General features: G+C 45.7%; 2 protein-coding genes and 1 long non-coding RNA gene across 6 annotated transcripts in view; 2 read left to right on the top strand and 1 right to left on the bottom strand.

Annotated features, from left to right (window-relative positions):
* The window catches only part of SELENON (selenoprotein N), a 19236-nt gene extending 10171 nt beyond the window's left edge, over positions 1 to 9065 (top strand). For 2 of the 4 annotated variants that reach the window (XM_040535081.1, XM_040535082.1), the window contains exons 7-12: positions 290 to 371; positions 1337 to 1525; positions 2808 to 2913; positions 3755 to 3867; positions 4544 to 4645; positions 5845 to 9065. In XM_040535081.1, the coding sequence (XP_040391015.1) occupies positions 290 to 371; positions 1337 to 1525; positions 2808 to 2913; positions 3755 to 3867; positions 4544 to 4645; positions 5845 to 6015 (763 nt within the window). In that variant the 3' untranslated portion in view covers positions 6016 to 9065. The remainder of the gene's footprint in view (positions 1 to 289; positions 372 to 1336; positions 1526 to 2807; positions 2914 to 3754; positions 3868 to 4543; positions 4646 to 5844) is intronic. The other 2 variants (XM_040535083.1, XM_040535084.1) reach the window with 1 other exon arrangement.
* Positions 7137 to 13076, bottom strand: LOC121058928. Its single transcript, XR_005814392.1, has 2 exons — positions 12470 to 13076; positions 7137 to 7291 (listed from the first exon to the last, which is right to left on the bottom strand). It is a non-coding gene; the product is annotated as an uncharacterized LOC121058928 (long non-coding RNA).
* Positions 9139 to 21219, top strand: MTFR1L (mitochondrial fission regulator 1 like). Its single transcript, XM_040535092.1, has 7 exons — positions 9139 to 9238; positions 9445 to 9571; positions 11090 to 11194; positions 11892 to 12001; positions 13090 to 13301; positions 16093 to 16405; positions 20457 to 21219. The coding sequence occupies exons 2-7, from the start codon at positions 9557 to 9559 to the stop codon at positions 20560 to 20562; spliced, it is 861 nt and encodes a 286-aa protein (XP_040391026.1). The 5' UTR covers positions 9139 to 9238; positions 9445 to 9556; the 3' UTR covers positions 20563 to 21219.

Genomic DNA, 21219 nt, shown 5'->3' with positions numbered 1-21219 from the left:
TCAGAATGTGCAAGTTAAGTGTTGTCAGGAAAGGGTGTGCAAATATACTTTCTTTCCTTAGTTTGACAGTACTCAAAGGTATGAATGCATTTGCCCAGAGGGTTTGGTAGGTGCCTGGACCCTGAGCTAACAGGGATCTAGTGTTGCTAGTCTTGTGCAGGGAACACTGTGATCTCCAAGGACCTAGAGGTTCTGGGCCTCAGTGCTGACCCTGCAAGAGGAGCATTGGGGTTTTCCGTACACAGCTTTAGTATTGGGTGACTCTGAACATATTGGGTTCACCTTGCAGGTCTCTGAACGTTGATATGGAGTGGCTGTATGGAGCGAGTGAAAGCAGCAACATGGAAGTGGATATAGGTTACCTGCCTCAGGTCTGTAGCCACAGTCAGTCTTCTGTATGCATGCAGTATCTTGGCAGGAATTCGTGCTGCTGTGCACCTGAGCTGTATAACCTCAATTATCCCTGCTCTTCAGAGTTTTCTGTTCAACACTCCAGTATAATGATATAATCTCAGGTGATCTGTGTATGTCCTCTGCAGTAATGTGGCTTACTATTGGCAGCTTTTATGATCCCCCCCCTGCCCCAGGTTGAATCTTAAGCTCCTGGAGTCATGTGACTTTTTCCATTTTAAAAAGTTGTCTGCCAGGCAGGGAGGAAGATGGAACTAAACCCAGGCTGTGAACCCAGAGGGGGGTGTGTGAACAATGGTGTATCTGGATTTAGAAACTGCATGAAGATATTTGGTGGTAATCCCAGCTGTTGGGACAGGAAACATAAATCAGAATTGTGAACGCCTAAATTTAACAGAACCATTTTCTCCTAATCTAGATCAATGTTACTTTTTAATTAGCAAAAGTCATGAAAGCAAGCTTAAAAAATAATTTCTGTTGTACCTGAGCTCTAAGCTACAGGGAAGCTCCTGAACAGCTTCCCTGAACAGCACCCTCTCGGGCTAGCCATGGGCTGTATAAGGGCTTTGTTGATGGTATGAATGAGACTAGCCCTGCAGATCCCAATGATTTTAGAGGGCTGGTGTCCCACAGTCAAAAATCTCCTCTGGGAAGGTGGCAACATGGAATGAAGAAGTCTCATGCATTTACAACCTAGCAAGCAGAGGCAGACAATAATTGAAGGAAATGAAGATGCTTTCCTGTTAATCCCCAATAATAAAACACATCTGCAACTGTTAAAGTGCAGCTCCAGGAGACATAGATCCAGCTCTATCTTCATTAGAAGCTGTACAGTCTTAATTTGCATCTTCATCCTGTTCTAGAGTACAGAATAAACAGGAGTGGGATATCCACAGTTTCTAACTCTGAGCTTTTTCTCCTGCAGATGGAGCTGGAATCCACAGGGCCTTCAGTCCCCTCTGTGATCTATGATGAAAACGGAAATGTGATTGACAGCAGAGATCCCTCAGGGGAGCCTATTCAGTTTGTTTTCGAAGAGATAACCTGGCAGCAGGAAATCCCCTGGGAAGTGGCAGCCCAGAAGCTGGAAGTGGCCATGTATCCATTTAAGAAGGTGAGGAAGGGGCTGTACTCTTCCTTGACATGTTTAATTAGGGCAGGTCATTTTTACTGAGATGGCCATTCCACCTTGAGGACGAGCAGAAGCCAGAGGCCATAAACTGATCAGCACTTAGAGTAGTGTGAGGGTGTCAGAGCTCAATGTGTGCCTCCCAGGCACTGCTTGTGTGGCTTGATGGGCCTCCAGTTTTCAGGTGGGGGAGAACAGCATCTCTGAAGGCCAACTGGGGTTGCACAGCAGCACAGGCAGGAGCAAGGCCTAGATGTCGTGTGCCCCAGACTTGTATTGTAAATGTAGGCTCATCCTTCCTTCCTCTTATCAGTAGCCACCAATGCTGTTTTTGTGTGAGGCAGGTAATTGCACAGCTTTTGAACTCGTTTTTCTTTGGTGCTGCTTTTGCAAATTTCAGCTGCCTTTGGATCAAGCTTTCCTTATCAGCAGAAAACACACTATCCGCCTGTGCTGCTGCATCCTGCAGTGAGACACAAATTAATAGCATTGGGTGACCTAAACTATTTAACATATCAGTAGCCTGTGGAGCAGTGGCAACTGCCTGTCACTGCTTCCTTGGCTAAAGGAATATTTCAGTGGCTGTCTTCTTGTGCTTGAGCTTACAAATGTCCCTTTGTGCTGCCAAGATGTTAATAAAGTTCCCTTCATTTGAGTAATTGAAACGATCTCACTGCATGGTCCCTCACAGACAGTTTTTAGGCTGTTTCAGTGAGGTTTTGTAGTAAATATTTGAAGTCCAGATTTCACAGGCTGCTGAGGTGCATTTGCAGACAGTCTGCCTGCAATTGTGCAGATGCTGTCTGCAGTGTGTAAATCTGGAGCTCTGTGGGTGCCAGTAACATCCCACCTTGCTGTTAGGAGCTCATCGGCTGTTTGTCAGGCCTGAGGGTAACTTTAGCTTCCTGAACATTTCCCAGAGGAAAGACCCTGTGTCACATGGCAACAGAGTTAATGCTTCAGACTTAGTATCTGCTATGCTACATCCTACCTGAGCAGCAGTAACAAGATGACCAGCTGAAAGTGAGGGTGACAAGAGATTGCTCCTGCCCATGAAATGCCTGTCTGCCCACTGTAGTCCCTAAAGTGAGGGAAGATAAAAGCTGTCCCTGGGGAAAGGGACAATTGTAATTTGCTTTGATCTACAGAAACTACTGCAGATATGTGTATGTCACCTGTGGGATGTGGCAGGTCTGGTTTCTTCAGACCCCACTCATATGTGGGAGCTGTTCTGTGTCTGTTTCTCAAGCCGTCTGTCTGCCTCCAGGTCTCCTATTTTCCCTTCACACAAGCTTTTGAGAGAGCAAAAGCAGAAAAGAAGCTGGTGCACTCGATCCTGCTCTGGGGTGCCCTGGATGACCAGTCCTGCTGAGGTGAGGGACGCTACCACAGTGGCTGGAGGAATGATGCACCTCGTTCAGGATCTGAGAAGGGCTGCGTGTCAGGGAGCTGGTCAGGAGCCAGGGATAAATAAACATAGTATTACTCATTTTGGGTGCCTGCACAGAAAAGGGCTGGAAGCGGGGAATTACTGATCAGAGCTTAGGTCCCCTGAGGCAGGATTAAGTCTATTTTAGACAAGTCCTCGACCAACTCGCTAATTCAAGTGACTCTGTTGAGGGTGAGCTGTGGATCTGGTCTTTCCTCTTTCTCTTCCCCTCTCAGTCTGCTAGGGTAGAGGCTGCATCTGTGGAGTAAAATGGACACTGCTCTCTGGTTTGTTGCTAACACTTGCACAGGAGAAGCCAGAGCCAGGGGTGGGTTTGAAATTGTCCTGATGTGTAGCCATTCCCCAACGTGCCCAATAATCTGCATACCACATTGGGCAGGAGGAATGGGTGGGAGAGGTGCAGATACCTTTAGTCTTATTTGCTCTGCTCAGTATGAAAAGCAAGAGGCACTCAGGGTAGATGTGCAGAGCCTGATCCTTTCCAAAATGCACCATACCAGTCAACTTCCATGACAAGCTTGTTCTGGTCCTTGTGTTGTCTTTCAAGTGGATGGGGTCTGCTCTGGTGAGCCTTCTCTGCCAGCAGCACACACTGGAAGCAGTAAGCAATGGAAAACTGCCAGCAAAGGGGAAATTAGACAATATGCCAGGCTGGGGGGGAGCTCAAAACAGCTGCTGCAGCAACTCAAGCAGTGGCATGAATCATGGCAATAGTCAGCCTGGGAGTCACTGCAAACTGCTGTCTGCCTTTCTTTGTATGCCAGGTTCGGGGCGAACTCTCCGGGAGACTGTCCTGGAAAGTTCGCCCATTCTTGCCCTGCTGAATGAGAGCTTCATTAGCAGCTGGTCGCTGGTAAAGGAGCTGGAAGAGCTGCAGGTGAGTGCTGGAGCCACATCTGCCTTCTTTGTGTTCGGTGCTGGTGAACACAGTGCCAGGAGGTGCTGGCAGGAGGGGAGAGCTCACACCTGTACCAATGGGGGTTCCAAGCCCTCTGTGACCTAGCAACTGCAGTGGCAAAACAAACGCTAGATGGAGGCAAGCTAAGAAAACAGCACAGTGAACCCTTTCTTTCTGTCATGTTGCCAATATTAAAAAACAAACCAGATGCTTCACTGCCATATCCCCATCCAAGGCTTTTTGTGGTATCAGCAAGCTGACTTCTCCGTACCCAAGGGAGCAACCAAAATAACTCTCTGAATCCTGGTTCCCTGATTGCACCTTTCCCCTCTTGTGAGCCTGCCCCTGGGCCTATGCTGTCAGCTGGGGTCAGTTACAGAGCTGGAGACATTAGAAAAAGCTAGGGTTGGACTGTTCATGTGACTGGGAACTGCCAGTAATGGGATGATCTTATTTTGTGGGGAGAAAATCTGCAGCTGAAATGTGAGGAGGGGACACTGGCTGAAAGGGAATAGTAAAGCAGATCATGACAATAGAGACAGCTATCATGGTGGCTCTTTGGGTTGCCCCCTCATCCCACGTTAGCTTTACTCCTTCCACTCCATTCTGCTCATTTTGGTGTATGTAAGAGTATTTCTCTGGGTTCTCCTTACAGACCAACAGAGAGAATGAGTTCTACAGCAAGCTGGCTGACCTGCACCTTGAGAAATACAATTTCCCCGTGGAGATGATCATCTGCCTCCCCAATGGCACGGTGGTATGTTCATTACCCCTTCAGCTGGGCTTGGTTCTCCCCACCAGAATGTGCTTTCATCTGCAGAGCCTCAAGCGAGAGTTGTGCTACCTCAGCTGTTCTCTGGCTCCTCAGACCTTTGTGGGGCTGTGCTTTGCTCTCAGGGATGCTGTGACAGGCAGACAGCAGCAAGTGCTCTACCAAGAAGTCTGATACAAATGTCTTTTTATTCTGACACAGAGCAACAACATTAGGGGGGAAAAAGAATAAAAAATGAACCACATGTCTGCCTACATTTCCTCATTGACCTTTGTTGGAGTTGGTGGCATTTGAAAAGCCATTGTAGCTTTTTTCCTGCATCCATTGTCCCTTATGTTAATGTTCTGCTTAATTCTCTCCTTGGCAGCAGCTTCTAAGTACATTTACCTTTATCTTGCTTCCCGGAGTTTTTCACAGCAGATCAGCCATTAACAAGTCCACACACTTTGGCTTTGCTGTGCTCCCCAGTGACCCCTTCTGCCTTGGATTTGGAGAATGACAACAGCTCCTGATGCTTCATGCTGTGGGGCTTTGCTGTTGGTCAGTGGCCTGGCTGCCTGCAGTGGAGGATCCTGCCGTTGCTAATTTGCTTGTCCCCCACACTACCCAGACCTTAGCTAGTAATACTTGCAGTGACTCCTTGCTGTCTCTTTAGTGGCTCTCCTCCAAACTAGGCTGCGGACTGGTGAGTGGCTTCTGCTCAAGAAGTTACAGCCTGTAAGGGTTTCTGTGGTCAGTGGCCACACATCCCCCTGTCCTTTATCCTTTGGGGAAATGGAAGGCACAGCAGCATTTTAAGCTCACACACTGGTTTTGCAGCTATGCTAGTCTGAGAACATGCACCCCAGCAGTTAGCATGTGTGGGTTACCATCTCCCTAGCCGTTGATCAGAGCTAAGTTTTACGGCTGCATGACTTTTTCCAAATCACCTTCATATTTTTCTTAACCTAAGTGAGGGCTCAGCACTTCTGGGGAGAAGAACAGACCGTTGACTTTCACACATCTTTCTCTGACTAAAATAGGAACCTGAGTCCTGGGTGCTGAATTAGGATTTGCAAAATGTTTGAGATTCTTTAAGAGTTGCTACAGTATTGTCACCTGTGCCCTGGCAAGAGGTCAAGGGAGTAGATGAGGTATTGTGCTTGTCTTTAAAGTCTCCTCTCCTCATCTGTTTTCTTTCCCAGATTCACCATATCAATGCCAACTACTTCTTGGATATTACTTCTATGAAGCCTGAAGATGTTGAAAGTAGCGTCTTTAGTTTCTCAAACAATTTTGATGACCCTTCTACTGCAACTTACCTCCAGTTTCTGAAGGAAGGACTGCAAAGAGCAAAATCATACGTGCAGACCTAAAAACAAAGGCACCTGTATGCCCCCGTGGAGATGGCCAAACACTTCAGACATCTATTTTGATTGCAGCAGTTCTTCCTCATCTTCATGCCACTGATTATAAGATGCAGACTGTTCCAAGAGTGATGTCCTCCATACCTCCTTGCCAGCAGTAGCAGCAGCTCCAAGCTGTAAGCTACTCTGTGGCATGGATCCCAGTTCTTTGTGGTGACATTTATTGACAGCTATGGCAACCAGTGCATAGTGGGACTGTAGCTGAAAATGTGTAGACATGGAAGTAGGATCTAGCTGGAGGCTTGATCTCTGGAGTAGCCTCCTCCCAGCTCCCTGGATGCCTCAGACACCTATCCTGTGTGACATGGTGTGGGAGCTGTCTCATTTATGCATGTTCTTTGCATCTGATGAAGACGGTGAGGTTGATACAGTGAAATTAGGAGTGGAGAACAGGGCATTTGAGATATGGTGTAGTTTAGAGATGTCAGTTGTGATTAACTTGGGGATTAGGGACCAGAGTCTCTGAAAGTGAGCTCTACCTGTACAGTATGTGAGCAACAGGCTATGGACACCATAATGAGCAGTGCCCCCATCCCATTCATACCAAGGCTACTCCCACCCCACATGGTATGAGCGCTTTATTCTTCCAGTGTCTCTTCAGTGGTGATGAAATACTCGGTCCATGTTTGCTCTGATTTTCCAAGTCCTACTGAATGATGAACCATGATGAAGTTCCCTTTGGGAAGGGAAGGTTCAGCATTATCCTGAGAGCATTAACTGCTGAGAACTGAGCAGTTTTAAAGGCCAGCAGTATAAAGAAACTGTCAGGAGACTTTCCCAAATAAGCAGTTGTTTAACCAGAATGCCATTGTCCCTTTTCTGCAAACATCCTGAGCAGTTGTTCCTACTCCATTCCAATGCCTGACTACACAGTGAGTGCAGTTTGGGGAAGGAAGGGTTAAATGAAAAGGAGTTTTTAAGCATCTTCTTGTAAATAGGTGAGATTAAGCATCTTCAATAGATGGCTGCAAACAGCTATGGCTGTTGATGCTTTTTCTGCTCTCTGAAGCACGGTTTTGTTGGACCAAATCAAAAGTGGTGGGAATGCCTTTTTTTTTTTTTTTTTTTTAGGAAGGGGTAGAATCACAGAACAGTTGAGATTGGACAGAAGGTTTGGAGGTCATTTGGTCCAATCCCCCTGCTCAAGCAGGGACGCCCGGAACAAGTTGCGCAGGACCATGTCCATTTGGCTTTTGAAGATCTGCAAGGAGGGAGACTCCACAACCTCTCTGGGCAGCTTATTCCAGTGCTCTGTCACCTGCACAGTAAAGAAGTGCTTCCTGATGTTTAGATGGAACCTCTTGTGTTCCAGTTTGTAGCTGTTGCCTCTTGTCCTGGCACTGGGCACCACTGAAAAGAGCCTGGTTCTGTCTTTTTGCACCCTCCCTTCAGGTATTGATACACATTGATAAGGTTCCCCACAAACTTTCTCTTCTCCAGCCTGAACAGTCCCAGCTCTCTGTGCCTCCTTACAAGAGAGGTACGACAGTCTCTGTATTGTCTTGGTAGCCCTCTGCTGTACTCTTTGCAGTATGTCCAGGTCTCTTGTACTGGGGAGCCCAGAGCTGAACACACAACTCCAGGTGTGGCCTCACCAGCGCTGGGTAGAGTGTAAGGGTCATCTCTCTTGACTTGCGGGCAATGTTTTGCCTAATGCAACCAAAAATAGTTAGCCTTCTTAACAGCAGAGGCACATTGCTGGCTCACGTTCAACTTGGTGTCTTCCAGGGCTCCTAGGTTCTTTTCAGCAGAGCTGCTTTGCAGCGGGGTGGCCTCCAGCATGTACTGATGTCTGGCGTTTTTTCCTCCCCACGTGCAGAACTTAACGCTTTGCCTTGTTGAACTTCGTGAGATTCCTGTACCCTTTCCTCATCCTGCTCCATTCCTTCTGTCTTTATCCATGGCTACAGGCTGTTTAGATGGACCTTTGGGTAAGCCAGTGTAGCTTTAGTAATTGCTCTAGTGAGATTAATTACCTGTGGGATTTTTATTTTATGGACTTTATGACTATGCATTAGCTCTGCACTTTTATAGCACTCCAAGGGGCATGTGGTAATTACAGGATTGGGTTTCAGACAGCACTTTTAGTGGTGGCTGTGGAAAGTGTCAAAGCTTCTAGGCAGCATTAGAGACCAATGCTGGCAGTCTCAGCCCCCTCTGTGTTCCTTCTGGGGACTTTGGCCCAAGCCAAGAGCAACAGAGCAAACCAAGTGCTTACCTCCCTCCAGCTCCTTGGGAAGCACAGCTTTAGTGTAGATCATCTCTCCTATCTTTTACAGAGCTTTGTGAGTTTGTTTTGTTTGCATCTTTTGTTAGTCCTGCAGTCAATGGCTTCAGACTTCCAAGTGGTGTTTCTTGGTTGTGTGCATGTGGAGAATTCATTCCATTTGCTTTCCTTCCACTGGTTTTGCAGCAGAAGGGGTCAGAGAGGACAGGCAGTAGCTGAGCACTCAGGGATTGTTGTCTTCTCAAGGCATGGAAAAACAGCTGCAAGAGAGGTTCTGCATAGCCGGGGGTAGTGGGTGGAGGAGGGAGGGGCGCCCTTCGCTCTTGTGTTGTGGTGTGTGCACAGGATGGCAGGAGTGGCTTGAATTGTCCCCGTGTTAGCTCATTAACTACAAAACTGCCCAATCTAATCAACCTGTCACTGTCCATTTACTGCTGTGGGTGGGCTCTGGACAGAAACTGTTGCCTGAGGCCTTCTTTTTAATGTGTGCCAAGCTTTTTCTTGCATTTGTAAACTTACTACGTTTTTTTCAGTAACCTTGTAATACTTCGGGGGGGGGGGGGCGGAGACGCTGCTTTTCACGATCTGCTGTGCCTTGTGATGCTCTGGTCTGAAACCCACACGCGGGTCAGAGCTGATGTCCAACAGCAGCGATGCGGGGGAAAGTGGCGCTGCTCCCGCCTCCCTGCCCCGCGCGGGTCGGGTCGGGTCGGTGCCGTTGGCTGTGACGCGCTGCCCGGCGGGCTGGAACTGCACTAAAACTGATCCCGTACCTCCGCCTCCCTCAGTCCTTGCCTCCTCCGGGGCGGCGGGCGGGGAGGGGCGGGGGCCCGGCCGCGGCGCATGCGGGGGGCCCGCGGCGGAAGGGCGCGGGGCGAGCTCTGCCTCCGGGCCGCGGCGGCGGAGGGGCCGGCAGCGGGGCCGCGCGGCGCCGCCGCCTCTCAGGTACGGCCGGGGGGGGCGGGGGGGGCGGGGCGCGCCGCGAGTCCGGCGGCTTCCTCGGGCAGCGGGGGCAGGGCCGGGCCGCGCCGGCCGAGCTCGGCGGGGCGCCGGCGACTCGCTTGGCTCGGCCCGGCCCGGCCCGGCCCCGCCTCTCGCGGATCGGCTCTGCGGGCGGCCCGGTCCGCAGCCAAGTCGCGCCTGTCTTCCAGGGAGAAGCCCCGGCGCGGCCCGCAGCGGCGTGCGATGAAGCCGGTTCGCGTCCGCGGGATCCGCAGCACCCTGCCGTGAGCCCGCCCCGGGGGCGAGTTGCCGGTGCCCGAGATGGCAGCTGATTCCGTAAGCAGGCTGCTCCCAGACCACGCTCCTCAGCCCGACAGGCGCCGCCGGGCCTGCTTTCCCACGCGGCCTCCCCGAGGCCGACGCCGTGGTCAGCGCGCTTCCCCTTCCGACACTGAATTTAAAATACGTGTTAAGGAGCGTTAAATGTAACTATGTGACTATTGCGTTGAGACCGACATTCAGGCTTTGTGTGCGTAACAAACTCTAGCAGTAAGTTCTTTAATGGACTTCTTGGTGGACTGAGCAAAATAAGCTCTTTGGATTCCAGTCTGTCACTGTAGTATTTGCTGCCCGGTCTCGTGCTGTGTCTTGTCAGAAGGCCGGTGGCAAAGCTGTAAGAATGGCAGAGGGGAGAACAGTCAAAGGGGCAGAGCTTTGCTCTTGAATCTGTTTCATTAGTAACCAGAGATTGCTAAAATATTATCTGTTTCTGAAGATGCTTGCCAAGACTCTTCTGATTAGCACCCAGTGTAGATAGGTGGTGTGGTTTAACCTGGCCGGCAGCTCAGCACCATGCAGCCGTTCGCTCACCCTTCCCCCTCCCTCTCAGGGATGGGGGAGAGAATCAGAAAAAAATGAAAGCCTGTGGGTTGAGATAAAGACAGTTTATTAGGACAGAAAAGAAAGGAAAATAATAGTAATAATAGTACTACTAATAATAGTGTGTACAAACAAGTGATGCACAAAGCAATTGCTCACCACCCGCTGACCGATGCCCAGCCTATCCCCGAGCAGCCGGCCCCCCCACCCGGGCCAGCCCCATCTATATATTGTTTAGCATGACGTCAGATGGTATGGAGTACCCCTTTGGCCAGTTTGGGTCAGCTGTCCTGGGTCTGTCCCCTCCCAGCTCCTGCTGCATCCCCAGCCTGCCCGCTGGCAGGACAGAGCGAGAAGCTGAAAAGTCCTTAGCTTAGTGTAAGCACTGCTCTGCAACAATTAAAACATCAGTGTGGTATCAACGTTATTCTCATCCTAAATCCCAAACACAGCACCATACAAGCTATTAGGAGGAAAATTAACTCTATCCTAACTGAAACCAGGACAATAGGCATTGAATAGACTTAATGCTTTGCCACTGTCCAGGAAAAGTTCATGGTTTTATCAGTGCGGGTTACTTTCAACGATCATGAAAGTGAAGGTGTTCCTTTAAATGAGACTTTTCTTCTGATTTAATTTTTCTTCTGGGTTATTCACGTGATAATGTTTTCCTCCTTTCCGCATAGTTTAATTTGTAACTCAGTGTCTGTTACCAAGTGCTTTTAGTTTTCAGTCCTGAAAATAGTACACCCGTGCTTAAAATACTCCCTAGTAACTGGCTGGCTGTCATTTATGTTAGGCTAAAACACAGTGTTATGAAATTAGGACCTAAACTATTTGTGGGTTCCAAATTAAAAGTATCTCTCAACAAATAAAAAATGAGAGATCAGATTGCATGTGATGATTTCCAGTTTAATAGATTTTAAAAAGGACGGGTGGCTTGAAATGTTAATAATATAACATGGCTTCTTGTAGACAATCCCCATTTGGCAGAACAAACCCCATGGCTCAACACGCAGCGTTGTCAGGAGGATTGGGTCAAACCTTCCTTTAAAACCCTGTCCCAGAGCAACCTTCGAGGTAAGTAGACTCATAAGGACTTTGGTGATTGCGTGTAGGAAGCTGCCATTCTTGAGCAAGACGAGGCACTGTCATGAGCTGCAGTACTGTGAATCAAATGCATCTGTAGACTAGTACTTACAAAACCTTTATGTAGCAGTGTATTTAATTTTTAAGAATTTACTATTTCTTTTTTGTAAATCCTGTGCTTGTAACTGATCATTGGCAAACATTGAGGAAAATACCTCCTAAAATACTGTCTATGCACAGAGTTAGAGAGATGATAACTAGAAGAGACAGAAACATGTTGCTGAAACACTGCTTTGTTTTGTGACCTCCGGCAGCTGCAGGTAAAACAAGGTTTATATGGAAATGCTTGCATCACTGTTTAAGCTCAAGGCCAGTGCTGGGATTTGTAATGGCAAAGTGTTGCACGTGGCCTTGGCAGTGTGTTAAGCTGTATTAGGTATCCATTTGCTGCCTTCCTATTCAGTCCCAAAGAGCACTATAACACCAGCGCCCCCAGGAACACACACATAAGCCAACACACTGAAGCACTACATTTCTGTAAGCTAAATGGTGTTTCTGCCACACATCTGGCAGATGCAACTGCTGGCCTGGTGAAGAGGAGCAAGTCTCTAATGGCCAGTATAGCAAATCTGGGGCGGCTTCAGGAAACAGGGTCACTGTTAACTTACTGTAATTTTCTTCTTTTTAGGTTCTACCAAATGTTTCAGAGCTCTATTTAAATGATGTCCCTCCAGTCCCAACCTTGGCAGACATTGGGTGGATAGCAGCAGATGATGAAGAGACATATGCTAGGGTCAGGTTGGTTTCCTCTTTGTGTCTGCTGATCCTTTTTTTTTTTTTTTTTTATGAGCTGGTTTATTTTGCCTAGCATAGTCCAGTAATCGATCAAATGCTCGCAACCTACAGTCCTCTTGAGATCTGATGCAATGCCTGTTGAAAGGTGTTTTTCCCAAGAGACAGGAAAAATAATTTGGACAAAGGACCCTGGGAGGAATTCACAGGAAGTGCTAAGAGTACTAAGAGCTGAGCCATGCCATGTTTTACTCACTGAAAGATCTGGGCAGAGTAACCCACTGACTTGTGTTATTTTCAGCCTAGAAAGTTGAAGAGTTGAGTTCACAGAATCACAGAATGGTTGAGTTTGGAATGGGCCTCTGTAAGTCGTCTAGTCCAGCCCCCCTCCTCAAGAAGGGATGCCCAGAGCAAGTTGCGCAGGACCATGTCCATTTGGCTTATGAAGATCTGCAAGGAGGGAGACTCTACAACCTCTCTGGGCAGCTTATTCCAATGCTCTGTCACCTGTACAGTAAAGAAGTGCTTCCTGGTGGTTAGACGGAACCTCTTGTGTTCCAGTTTGTAGCTGTTGCCTCTTGTCCTGGCACTGGGCACCACCAAAAATTAGTCCCAGTTATCCTGGGACTGAAACATTCTGCCCCAGGAGTTTGGTTCTGTTCAATTGAACTTTTGTGCTCTAAGCAGGACGGTAATAATAGATATCTTGTGAAAGATACTTTTGAAATCAAAGGCAGAAGTTAATGGGTAAGTGACACTTGCCCATGTGCATCCAGCGTGCTCCTCAGTATGGAGACAGTTAGCAGGTGGGAAGTGACTTGTAACTCTGTGAGCACACCCTGACTTCTGTCCCTGCATCCTTTCACCAATTCTTCTGTCACTTGGCCACGATTTCTTTGACTTTGTGTTCCTTGTAATGTGGAGAAGCAGCACATACAGTGGTGCAGCCCACCTAAACAACTGTGTGTAGAACATAGTGGTGCAGAGGCTTAATTCATTGTGTTGAAGTGTTTTGCTGTCCTGAGGTGGAGGCAGAGAAATGACAAACATTTTCACTGGACTTTGTCAGTGACCAACGTTTTTTTGTCCTGTAGAAGCGACACGCGCCCTCTGAAGCACAAATGGAAGCCGAGTCCCTTCACTGTTATACAGCGAAATGCTTCAGTCCCCAACCTGAGGAAGCAGGGAGAGAAGCTGCTCGCCTTGAAAAAACCTGGTTTACCAGCGCTGAGCCGAACAACAGAGCTCCAGGATGAGCTGAGTCACCTTCGAAGTCAGATAGCTAAAATCGTTGCTGCAGGGTCAGGTAGGAACGCAATGAGTTTTGTTGTTTTTGAACAAGAAGGGCTGAGTTAGAGAACCATGTTACTTCTCCATACAGAACAGACTTGCTTGTTTTTATTTTAGCAGAACTGTCACTCTTGTTGGCAGGATGCCATCTTTGGTGCCAACTCAGTGCTGGTTCTTTGTCTAGGTGTTTGTTTTGTTGCAAGAGTCCTGCTTGTCTTTAAGAAATACCAGGTGTTGCTTTGTGACTGCATTTGCTTCATTTGATCTGGAGGCTGTCTCATTTCAAATGCCTTGTTTCATGAAAATATGTGGTGTATTCTTGCCGTTCCTGCTCCAAGTTGGTCATGAGTGTGAGGGCTACATCTTGATTTGGGTAGGAGTGAGACGACAGTGCTTGTTTCTTTTATAAACATGGTAGTGTCATATACGTAACAAATAAAGTACTTGGGGAAGAGCCTGGCTGAACTGATTTATTTATTTACTTTAGTAAATTTGTATGCAGCTAAAATTCATGTTTTAGCCACAAAACAAAACTATGAAGAAACAGTTCATCCTTCTCTTCCTTTCATGGCCTTCCCTGTATACTCAGCTCTTGAAATATGAAGATGCTTGGTAGAATCCAAATCCTGGTAGTTTTACAAGGGTCACTGCTACAGTGGCTATTTTAGATTGTAGAAGCTAGTGAAGCCAAAAATGCTTTGGTATCTTTATTTATGGAGTAGTCAGAAGACAGAGTTGTTGATCTCAGAACTCAAAAAACATTGAAAAATGAACAGTTCTGCAAACTTACAGTGATTTAAATCTTATTGACAGCAGTTTTCTTAAGGGCTGCATTCCATGTATGCAGAGTTCTTTGGCCAGTGACCAAGATGACAGATGTGTTATGGCTGCTTTCCAGAGCAAAAGAAGGATCTATAATTTTCCTGTTACTTCAGAAAACAAAACAAAACAGGATTGTGTGATACTTGAAATGATGTCATGAGGCTTAATTCCTGTTTGTGGTTGGTAATAGTAGCTGAAGAAGCTTTCTTTACCCTATATATGAAAGCAAATATTTTTTTAAATTCCCAAATTGCTACTCAGAGCCACAATGCATACAGAGTGTGTGCATGGGACCAAATCTCATGATCTGTGAAATACAGCGTGGCTATCTGATTACTGTAGCCCTAAGGCACTTGCAACTTTATTGACTGCTTATATTTAGTCCAATTATCCACGAGATATAAAAGCATTTGAATGTGGAACAGTTATGTTTGATTTAGTTGGAGTGGTGGTTTCTATATGAGAAACTTTTTCAGTTCTATGTGATTGTCAGTGGATTCTATGAATCTATTTGATAATGTTACTATGAATGTATGGATCACCACCTGAGAATAGATAGTGTTTTAGCATGTGAAATTATATTTAGATGAAATTAGGTATTTCTTCTGAGGATCCTTTCACTGCCATGGGAAAATACTATTGTGAGGTAATACATGCAGAGTATACTGGTCTTCCTGTGCTTGTGTTTCCTGTCACCTTCAGTTCTGTAATAATACACTGGATCCTGTACGCCACATGCTTCCACTCTTAGAGCAGCATGGTTAAATGAAGCCACTGGAGGCAAGGGAGCTACATTGCCCTCAACTCTGCAGGGAATAATTGTAAAACAGGGCATTGCAGATGTCTGCTTCAGAGAAGCTGCGTATTTCCTCTTCCCCCCTTTATGCAAGATCACAGGGACAAAGCAATTGGAATAAAGAACAGGGCAAATTCTGTTGTTTTACTCCCCCTATATTGTGAGAATAGTTCTTACTGACTTAGTATCTTCTAAGTCAGTAATGGGGAGGTATGGTTTAGGGCCTAGCTGTAGCTCAATAATCTGAACTATTTAGCAGGCTAATTTTAGAAAGATTGATGTCAGAAAAGAAGTATTGTGCAATCTGCTTTTTTTTTATACTGTCAGAGAAATCCCCTAATGGGCAATTAATAACTATCTGCAAGTGTACTGTTGAGGCTAAGCACATTTCGGGTTTACTCCCCCCCCTCCTCTGTTTTATGTAATAAATATCTAACTCGTTTTCATTTCATAACACTTGGAATTTATAGAGATGTTTTTATCTTGATGGCATTTAACAACACGAGCAAATTAGTCTCATCTTTTCTTTGAAGCAGGTGAATGGTATTCTCATTTTACAGGTGGTGATGGAAAGCAAGTAAGGTCAAAACTGCCTGTAGTCACAGCAAATTGCTCTGAACATCTAGTGTAAAGTGCCAGAGCTTTTGAACCAGCTCTGCATTCACACCAGTCATAATGGTATGGGGAAGAGGGAGCATGAAAGTAAACGAAAGCTGTTTTCATAGCAGTGAAGAGCACGAAGAGAATAATTAAGGCAATTTCGATCTACATTCTGACACAGGCTCCACCTGTGATCCTGAGCAGCAGCTAAATCTCTGTTCGTCCATTACTTGTCTGTAAAAATGGAAAAAGTAAACATTATCTGACTTCTTCAGGGCTGGGTGCAGTATTTGAACTGCAGGGGTGATACAGTGATGAGCACAATAGGAATAGAGATACATAGGGTGAGTTGGTGGTATAAAAAGTACTGGAGAAGGTCTTGTGTTGCCACATGGTGTTTTAAGAAGCAGAGTAACCATGGAGGGTAACACAGAGACCATGATGTGGTTTTTTTGTTCGTTTTTTAAATAATATAGGGGAGGATATCTGATAATGCCTCTAGAATTATATTCTGTTGTTTTGGAGAAAAAAAAAAAAGGATATATAAGTTGGCATTCATTTATCTATCCACCTATATTTTCTCTTTCAGCTTCTCCTTCATTCACACCAGATGTATTATCTCCAGGAAGCTCAAATGCTTCTTCTCCTTTACCTTGTTTTGGACCCTCTTTCCAATCTACAACTTCCTTTGTCATTAGTGATATCACAGAGGAGGAAGCAGAACTGGAAACTCCCGAGCTTCCATCAGTCTCCATGCTTTGTTCTGCAACCTCCGAGTGTTGTAAAGCGGAACCAAAGGATCCTGATGAGGAAGATTCTGTGTCTCTTTCCAAGGCCAGCAGTTTTGCAGACATGATGGGCATTCTTAAAGACATTCATAGGATGAAGCAGAGCAAAGACTTGTAAGTGCTTCTTTTACTCTGATTTTATGTTCTCTTTCAAAGTTTGTCATCTTTTTTTTGTCTGTCATATCACTGTAGACATTGGACATAGCATTTATCTTCTTGTTAGTGCTGCTGTATATTCATGATATGGGGGGGAGAGGAACGTCTATTTGTACTAGAACTTGCTAATATTTATGCTTTTTGTTTTTTTCCTTTTTGATGGCGTATCTGCTTGGATAGAAAGCAGTAGAGGGGAACTTAAACCTATTAGCACGATGTTTGGCTATTTCAACCTGTTCAACTGAAAAAAAGAGTGCTTTGCCCAGTTGAAAGCCAGAACTATATGTACAAGCAGCTTTCAGAGCAAGGGCTGCACTCCTGTTCTCTGCTTGCAGTGGTTCCAGGTGCTGGTGCTTACGCTGTTTGAAGGCCCAAGTTGTCTCTGGTTGGGAAGCTGCAGGTTTTTGTACAGGAATTAAACATGTGGAGTGTCTCATGTTCCTGACTTGCTCTGGTTTGCATCGGGCCCAGCTCTGAGCATGGGCAGAGTATGTTTTCATTTGCCCCATGATGAGTTTATACACTGATCATGAGAACACGCCTCAAGATGCTGATATGCTGACTGCTGCATGGCTGAGGCAGGATTCTGCCCAGCTGAAAATGTAGCTTCTTTAATACATTAGCTGTACTATCTTCATCTTATATGTGAAATCACAGTAATAAAATTTAGTTTTCAAATTCTTCATTACCAAAGCTTTCTCCACGCATTATGCCGTGTCAGTAAGATTCCTGGCCAAAAACATGTTGCATGATTGTTATTCACACCTTCTATGCCTAATTCAGTTTAAAAGAAATGTAATTCTCAGCATAGAAAACATTACATAGACAAATGAGAGAGATTTGTCTGTGGTGCCACTGTGGTGTCAGACAAAAAGGAAGGCTTTTTCAGGTATGTCAACAGCAAGAGGTCAAAGGAAAACATTAGGCTGATACTTGGAGTGGATACCTAAAAAGTAAAGAGGAGGAAAAGGCAGAGGCATTTAATGCTTTTTTTTCCTCGGTGTTTAACAGTAATGACAGATCTTGGGCTGCCTGGACCTCAGAGTTGAAGGACCATGACTGGGAGAGCAGTGACTTTCCATCTGTGGTCATTGAAATTGTAAGGGAACAGCTGCATCAGTTCAACATTCATGAGTCCACAGGGCCAGGTGGGATTCATCACACAGGGCTGAAGAAATTAGCAAACGTTATAGCTGGACCCCTCTCAACAGTTTACCAAAGGTCCCCCATAATTATCAGGTCCAACCCTTCCAGTGATAATCTTAATTCTACATCTAGTGACTGCAACAAGTCTTGCCCTAGCAGGCAAGCTGGAGATTCTTCTGCTAGAACAAATCTTCCCCAAATGCTCTTATTTCCTGGAGTTAATAACAAAGGTTTACTCAACCTCTTCTTTTCCCCTGTCACTCCATGAGTCAAAATAGTTTCCCTTGTCTCAGCATTTCTGGGGATGAAATTTAAGAAGGACAGGGTAGCTCCAGTGTCGACTAGAAATTCTGTTTCTTGCCCATCCACTATGCCATCTGTGTGTCCCATATAGTTTATTTCTGTTCTCCACAGCGTGTAGATTCCAATCTCTGAGGTTAGTTTGTCTTTATCACATTCTGGCTCTAGTCATTGAGTTTTTTCTCCACCCAGCTGCTTTTGTAGTCGTCTGCTCAATTGCTGAGTGTGTGTCTATGGGGGGCCCTTCGGTACAGCGGGCACCCCTGCTGCAAATGTCCCATATTCCTGCAGTAGTAGCATTCTCTCCTCTCCCTTATTCTTCCTGTCACTGTATCCAGTCCCCCCTTTCTTGACCTAATCTTGGCCTAACTTTCCCCTTTCTTGGACTTCTCCATTTCTTCTTCTAGCCTGCAAATTCCTCATTAGTGCCACTGCCTGTAAATTAGCCTCTTGTTCTTTAGTTCTCTTTCATTCTTTCATCATTATCACCTTTGTTTTTTTCCTTCTGCTCGTCGTAAACCAATATTGCTACACTTAGAATCTTCTGTAATTTCTCCCCTTGACAACCTGGCATATTCATTGAAATATTTACGAATGTCGTGGGCATCCTGATCTACAAAAATACTTATGGCTTGGACAGTGTTAGAATTCTGGGGGGTCATCTCCCCCCATGTTTGAGCAAAGCTTGCCATAATTGCCTCCAGAAATCACTTGGATGTTCATCTATCCTTTGTCTGCACTTCTGTACCTTGGCCCAATTCACCCTTACTTCTCCACACGCTCGCATGGTCTCGACTAAATTTCTCAAGGCTGTTTGATGTGCTTCCCTATCCCTCAAAATATTATAGTCCCCATTAGGGTCATTCGGGCCCAAGGATTCCTATTTCCTCCTACTTGTGCGATTTCCGCATCTTTAGCCAGAATTTTATCTTTCTCATCAGACCTAAACAGCTCTCTCAAGAGGACTTGGGTGTCCTGCAGATTTGGGCTATAACCAGTGCAAGTTTTAGAGAACAGCTGGGCACACCTTTCAGTATCCTTTCATAAAATAGGCATCTGGCTTCCCCGGAGTGCTTAGTCCCTAGGATTCTGTGGTTGACCAGCCCATACCTGTATCCCAGAAGGAATCTATTGCCCTCCGCCTCCTCGTCCACCCCCTCCATTGCCACACGGTTCAGTAAACCGTGGGGTACCACGGGACACATTCCTACTGGCTGTGGGAATGAGCAAGGTGGAGCCCTTCAAAGGTGTTAAAACTGATCCCAATCCTAATATCCTTTCCTCTTCACCTTGTCACAGGGTCTTCAGCCTCCCTTTGGGTGGGACATTTTCTTGCCTGCTCTTCCCATACATACCAATGCTGATCTTCCATGTGATACCGAAGGAAGGTTAATTTCTGACGATCGAAGGTCCCATTCAGTGATCACTGCAATTGTGAGCCTCCATCCCGAGTGCAGAAAGGCCACTCTTCTGTACATAAGGTCATAGCCTGCTTCTTTGATAGTCTGACAGTCCCAATTTTTTATTTTAATATAATTTTAATATTTTCTCCATTTTTCTAACACTTTTGCTAAAGGGGTCCCTTTCTCTGATTCTGGGACATTCCCCATAGTTTCCGAGGACTCAAATCACTGCTTGCATCTTAAGCTGATCAGCCTGCAGTTCTTTCTTTCTCTTCTTGGGGAGTGGGAGCAATGACTCTGGCCTCTCTGCTAAAGGAAGTGCACTCACCTCACCAGTCACAGAGTTTGACTTGCACCATCCATGACTTTATCCAGTAGGACTTCATAGCGCCTTTGTGGAGGGCAGTTCCAGTGAGCTGATGGGTGCCCCATTTAGACTCCAATATGCACAGATACGCACAGACACAATTCCTTTGACTCTCTAAGTTTCCGGCTGCTGTAGCAAGGGAGGTACTCAAACCCACCATGGCATGAGGGGGGACTTGAACCCAACCTGTCTCTGGATATTATCTCTCACATGTTGTTGCCACTCAGCCTGGAGGTCCTAAAAGGAAAAACTCCCTTTTATGCAGGCTCTGGGTAGCCAAGTCCAAGCAGCTCAGGATGGTGATGTGACCTAGGGTCCCATCTAGTGTGCCAAAACTGCTAGGGGATCCCATTGTTTTCCCAGCAGAATGGGTCTACCCAGGCATCTGGAATTCACTCAGTCAACTCTTATTTAATGTAGCAAGAATTTAGTGGTACCCGTATATCAGCTCGAGCTGGGTGCCTCCAAGGAGGGACCCCACTCAAAACTTTCCCTGGGTTCCTATACCTGTACAATCTTTGTTTCATCCACTACAGTCTAATTAGCTTTGGACACATACAAGTTACATTCCTTCAGATTGGCCGTTCTCTGTTTTGGGGCAGGATGTCTTCTGTGATCTCCCAGGGCAGGCTGTCATCTGTATACTTTTTGTTGTTCTAGCACCTCCTCTATTTATAACAAAAAGTGATGATAAAGGCTGCAGAAAAATGCTTAAAGAATCTCACCAGAGGTGCCAACGATCAGCTTGGGCGCTTCTGTTTACTGATACACTGCATGTTTGTCTTCCATGTAGAAACCGAACTTCAGTGAAGGAGGAAGACCCTGCCGTTCTTATAGCTGAAGTTTTGAGAAGAAAGTTTGCCCTAAAAGATGAAGATCTAACCATGAAAGGGAAATGATGTTACTGTTACGAAACTCTGTAAGCAAAAGTGTTAAGCTCCTAGATTTTTTTCCACAGTAGCTGCCTTCCTAAGGATTGAACCTTTTGCCACTTTTATTTATTACAAATTTTCTGCACTGAACACTTAGGAAAGACCCTTCAGATTTGACGTTTTGTTATATTAATTTTTTTTTTTTTTAAAGATGGAAGTTTGTTCCCCTCTGTGTTTTGATGCTGATTTTTGCTAAGGATCTTCTAAAGAGTGCAGTGAGTGCTACTAGATTATATTCTTTCTGCTTACTCAAATTAAGTCATGTTAACGTAAAACTTTTTGTTGCAATATAACTAGTTACCATTTCCAGTATAAATGTGTGTCACACATCCAGTTCTTTCTGTTCTGAGTACGGTACAGGGCTACCGCAAATAAGCTAATTAATGCTTCCAGGTCTTCAGCGTTTATGAGGCTGTGGAATCACGGATGTAAAAGGTGTCTTCGCAGTAACGTTGTCTAACCTGATGGTAGGATGAAATTGAAGTCAATGATAAAACCAGTCATGTGTAAGGGCTGTTGGCTGATTTCAGTATGTCCTTGGTATTTCTTAACTCACATATTATCTGCACAGTTGCATGACAAAACAGCCTTAATTTATTGCCAGTAAACTTAATGTTTCATTAA

This window comes from Cygnus olor, chromosome 23 (genome assembly GCF_009769625.2).
Source record: "Cygnus olor isolate bCygOlo1 chromosome 23, bCygOlo1.pri.v2, whole genome shotgun sequence".
In the NCBI taxonomy this organism is placed as follows: Eukaryota; Metazoa; Chordata; class Aves; order Anseriformes; family Anatidae; genus Cygnus; species Cygnus olor.
This window is presented reverse-complemented; position numbering and strand designations above follow the sequence as displayed.

Bases quoted from the DNA above. Each gene is read 5' to 3' on its own strand.
- MTFR1L (XM_040535092.1), top strand. The intron at 12,002-13,089 runs GTTGGTTTCCTC...TTTGTCCTGTAG, and splicing joins GAGACATATGCTAGGGTCAG to AAGCGACACGCGCCCTCTGA. The intron at 16,406-20,456 runs GTAAGTGCTTCT...TCTTCCATGTAG, and splicing joins ATGAAGCAGAGCAAAGACTT to AAACCGAACTTCAGTGAAGG.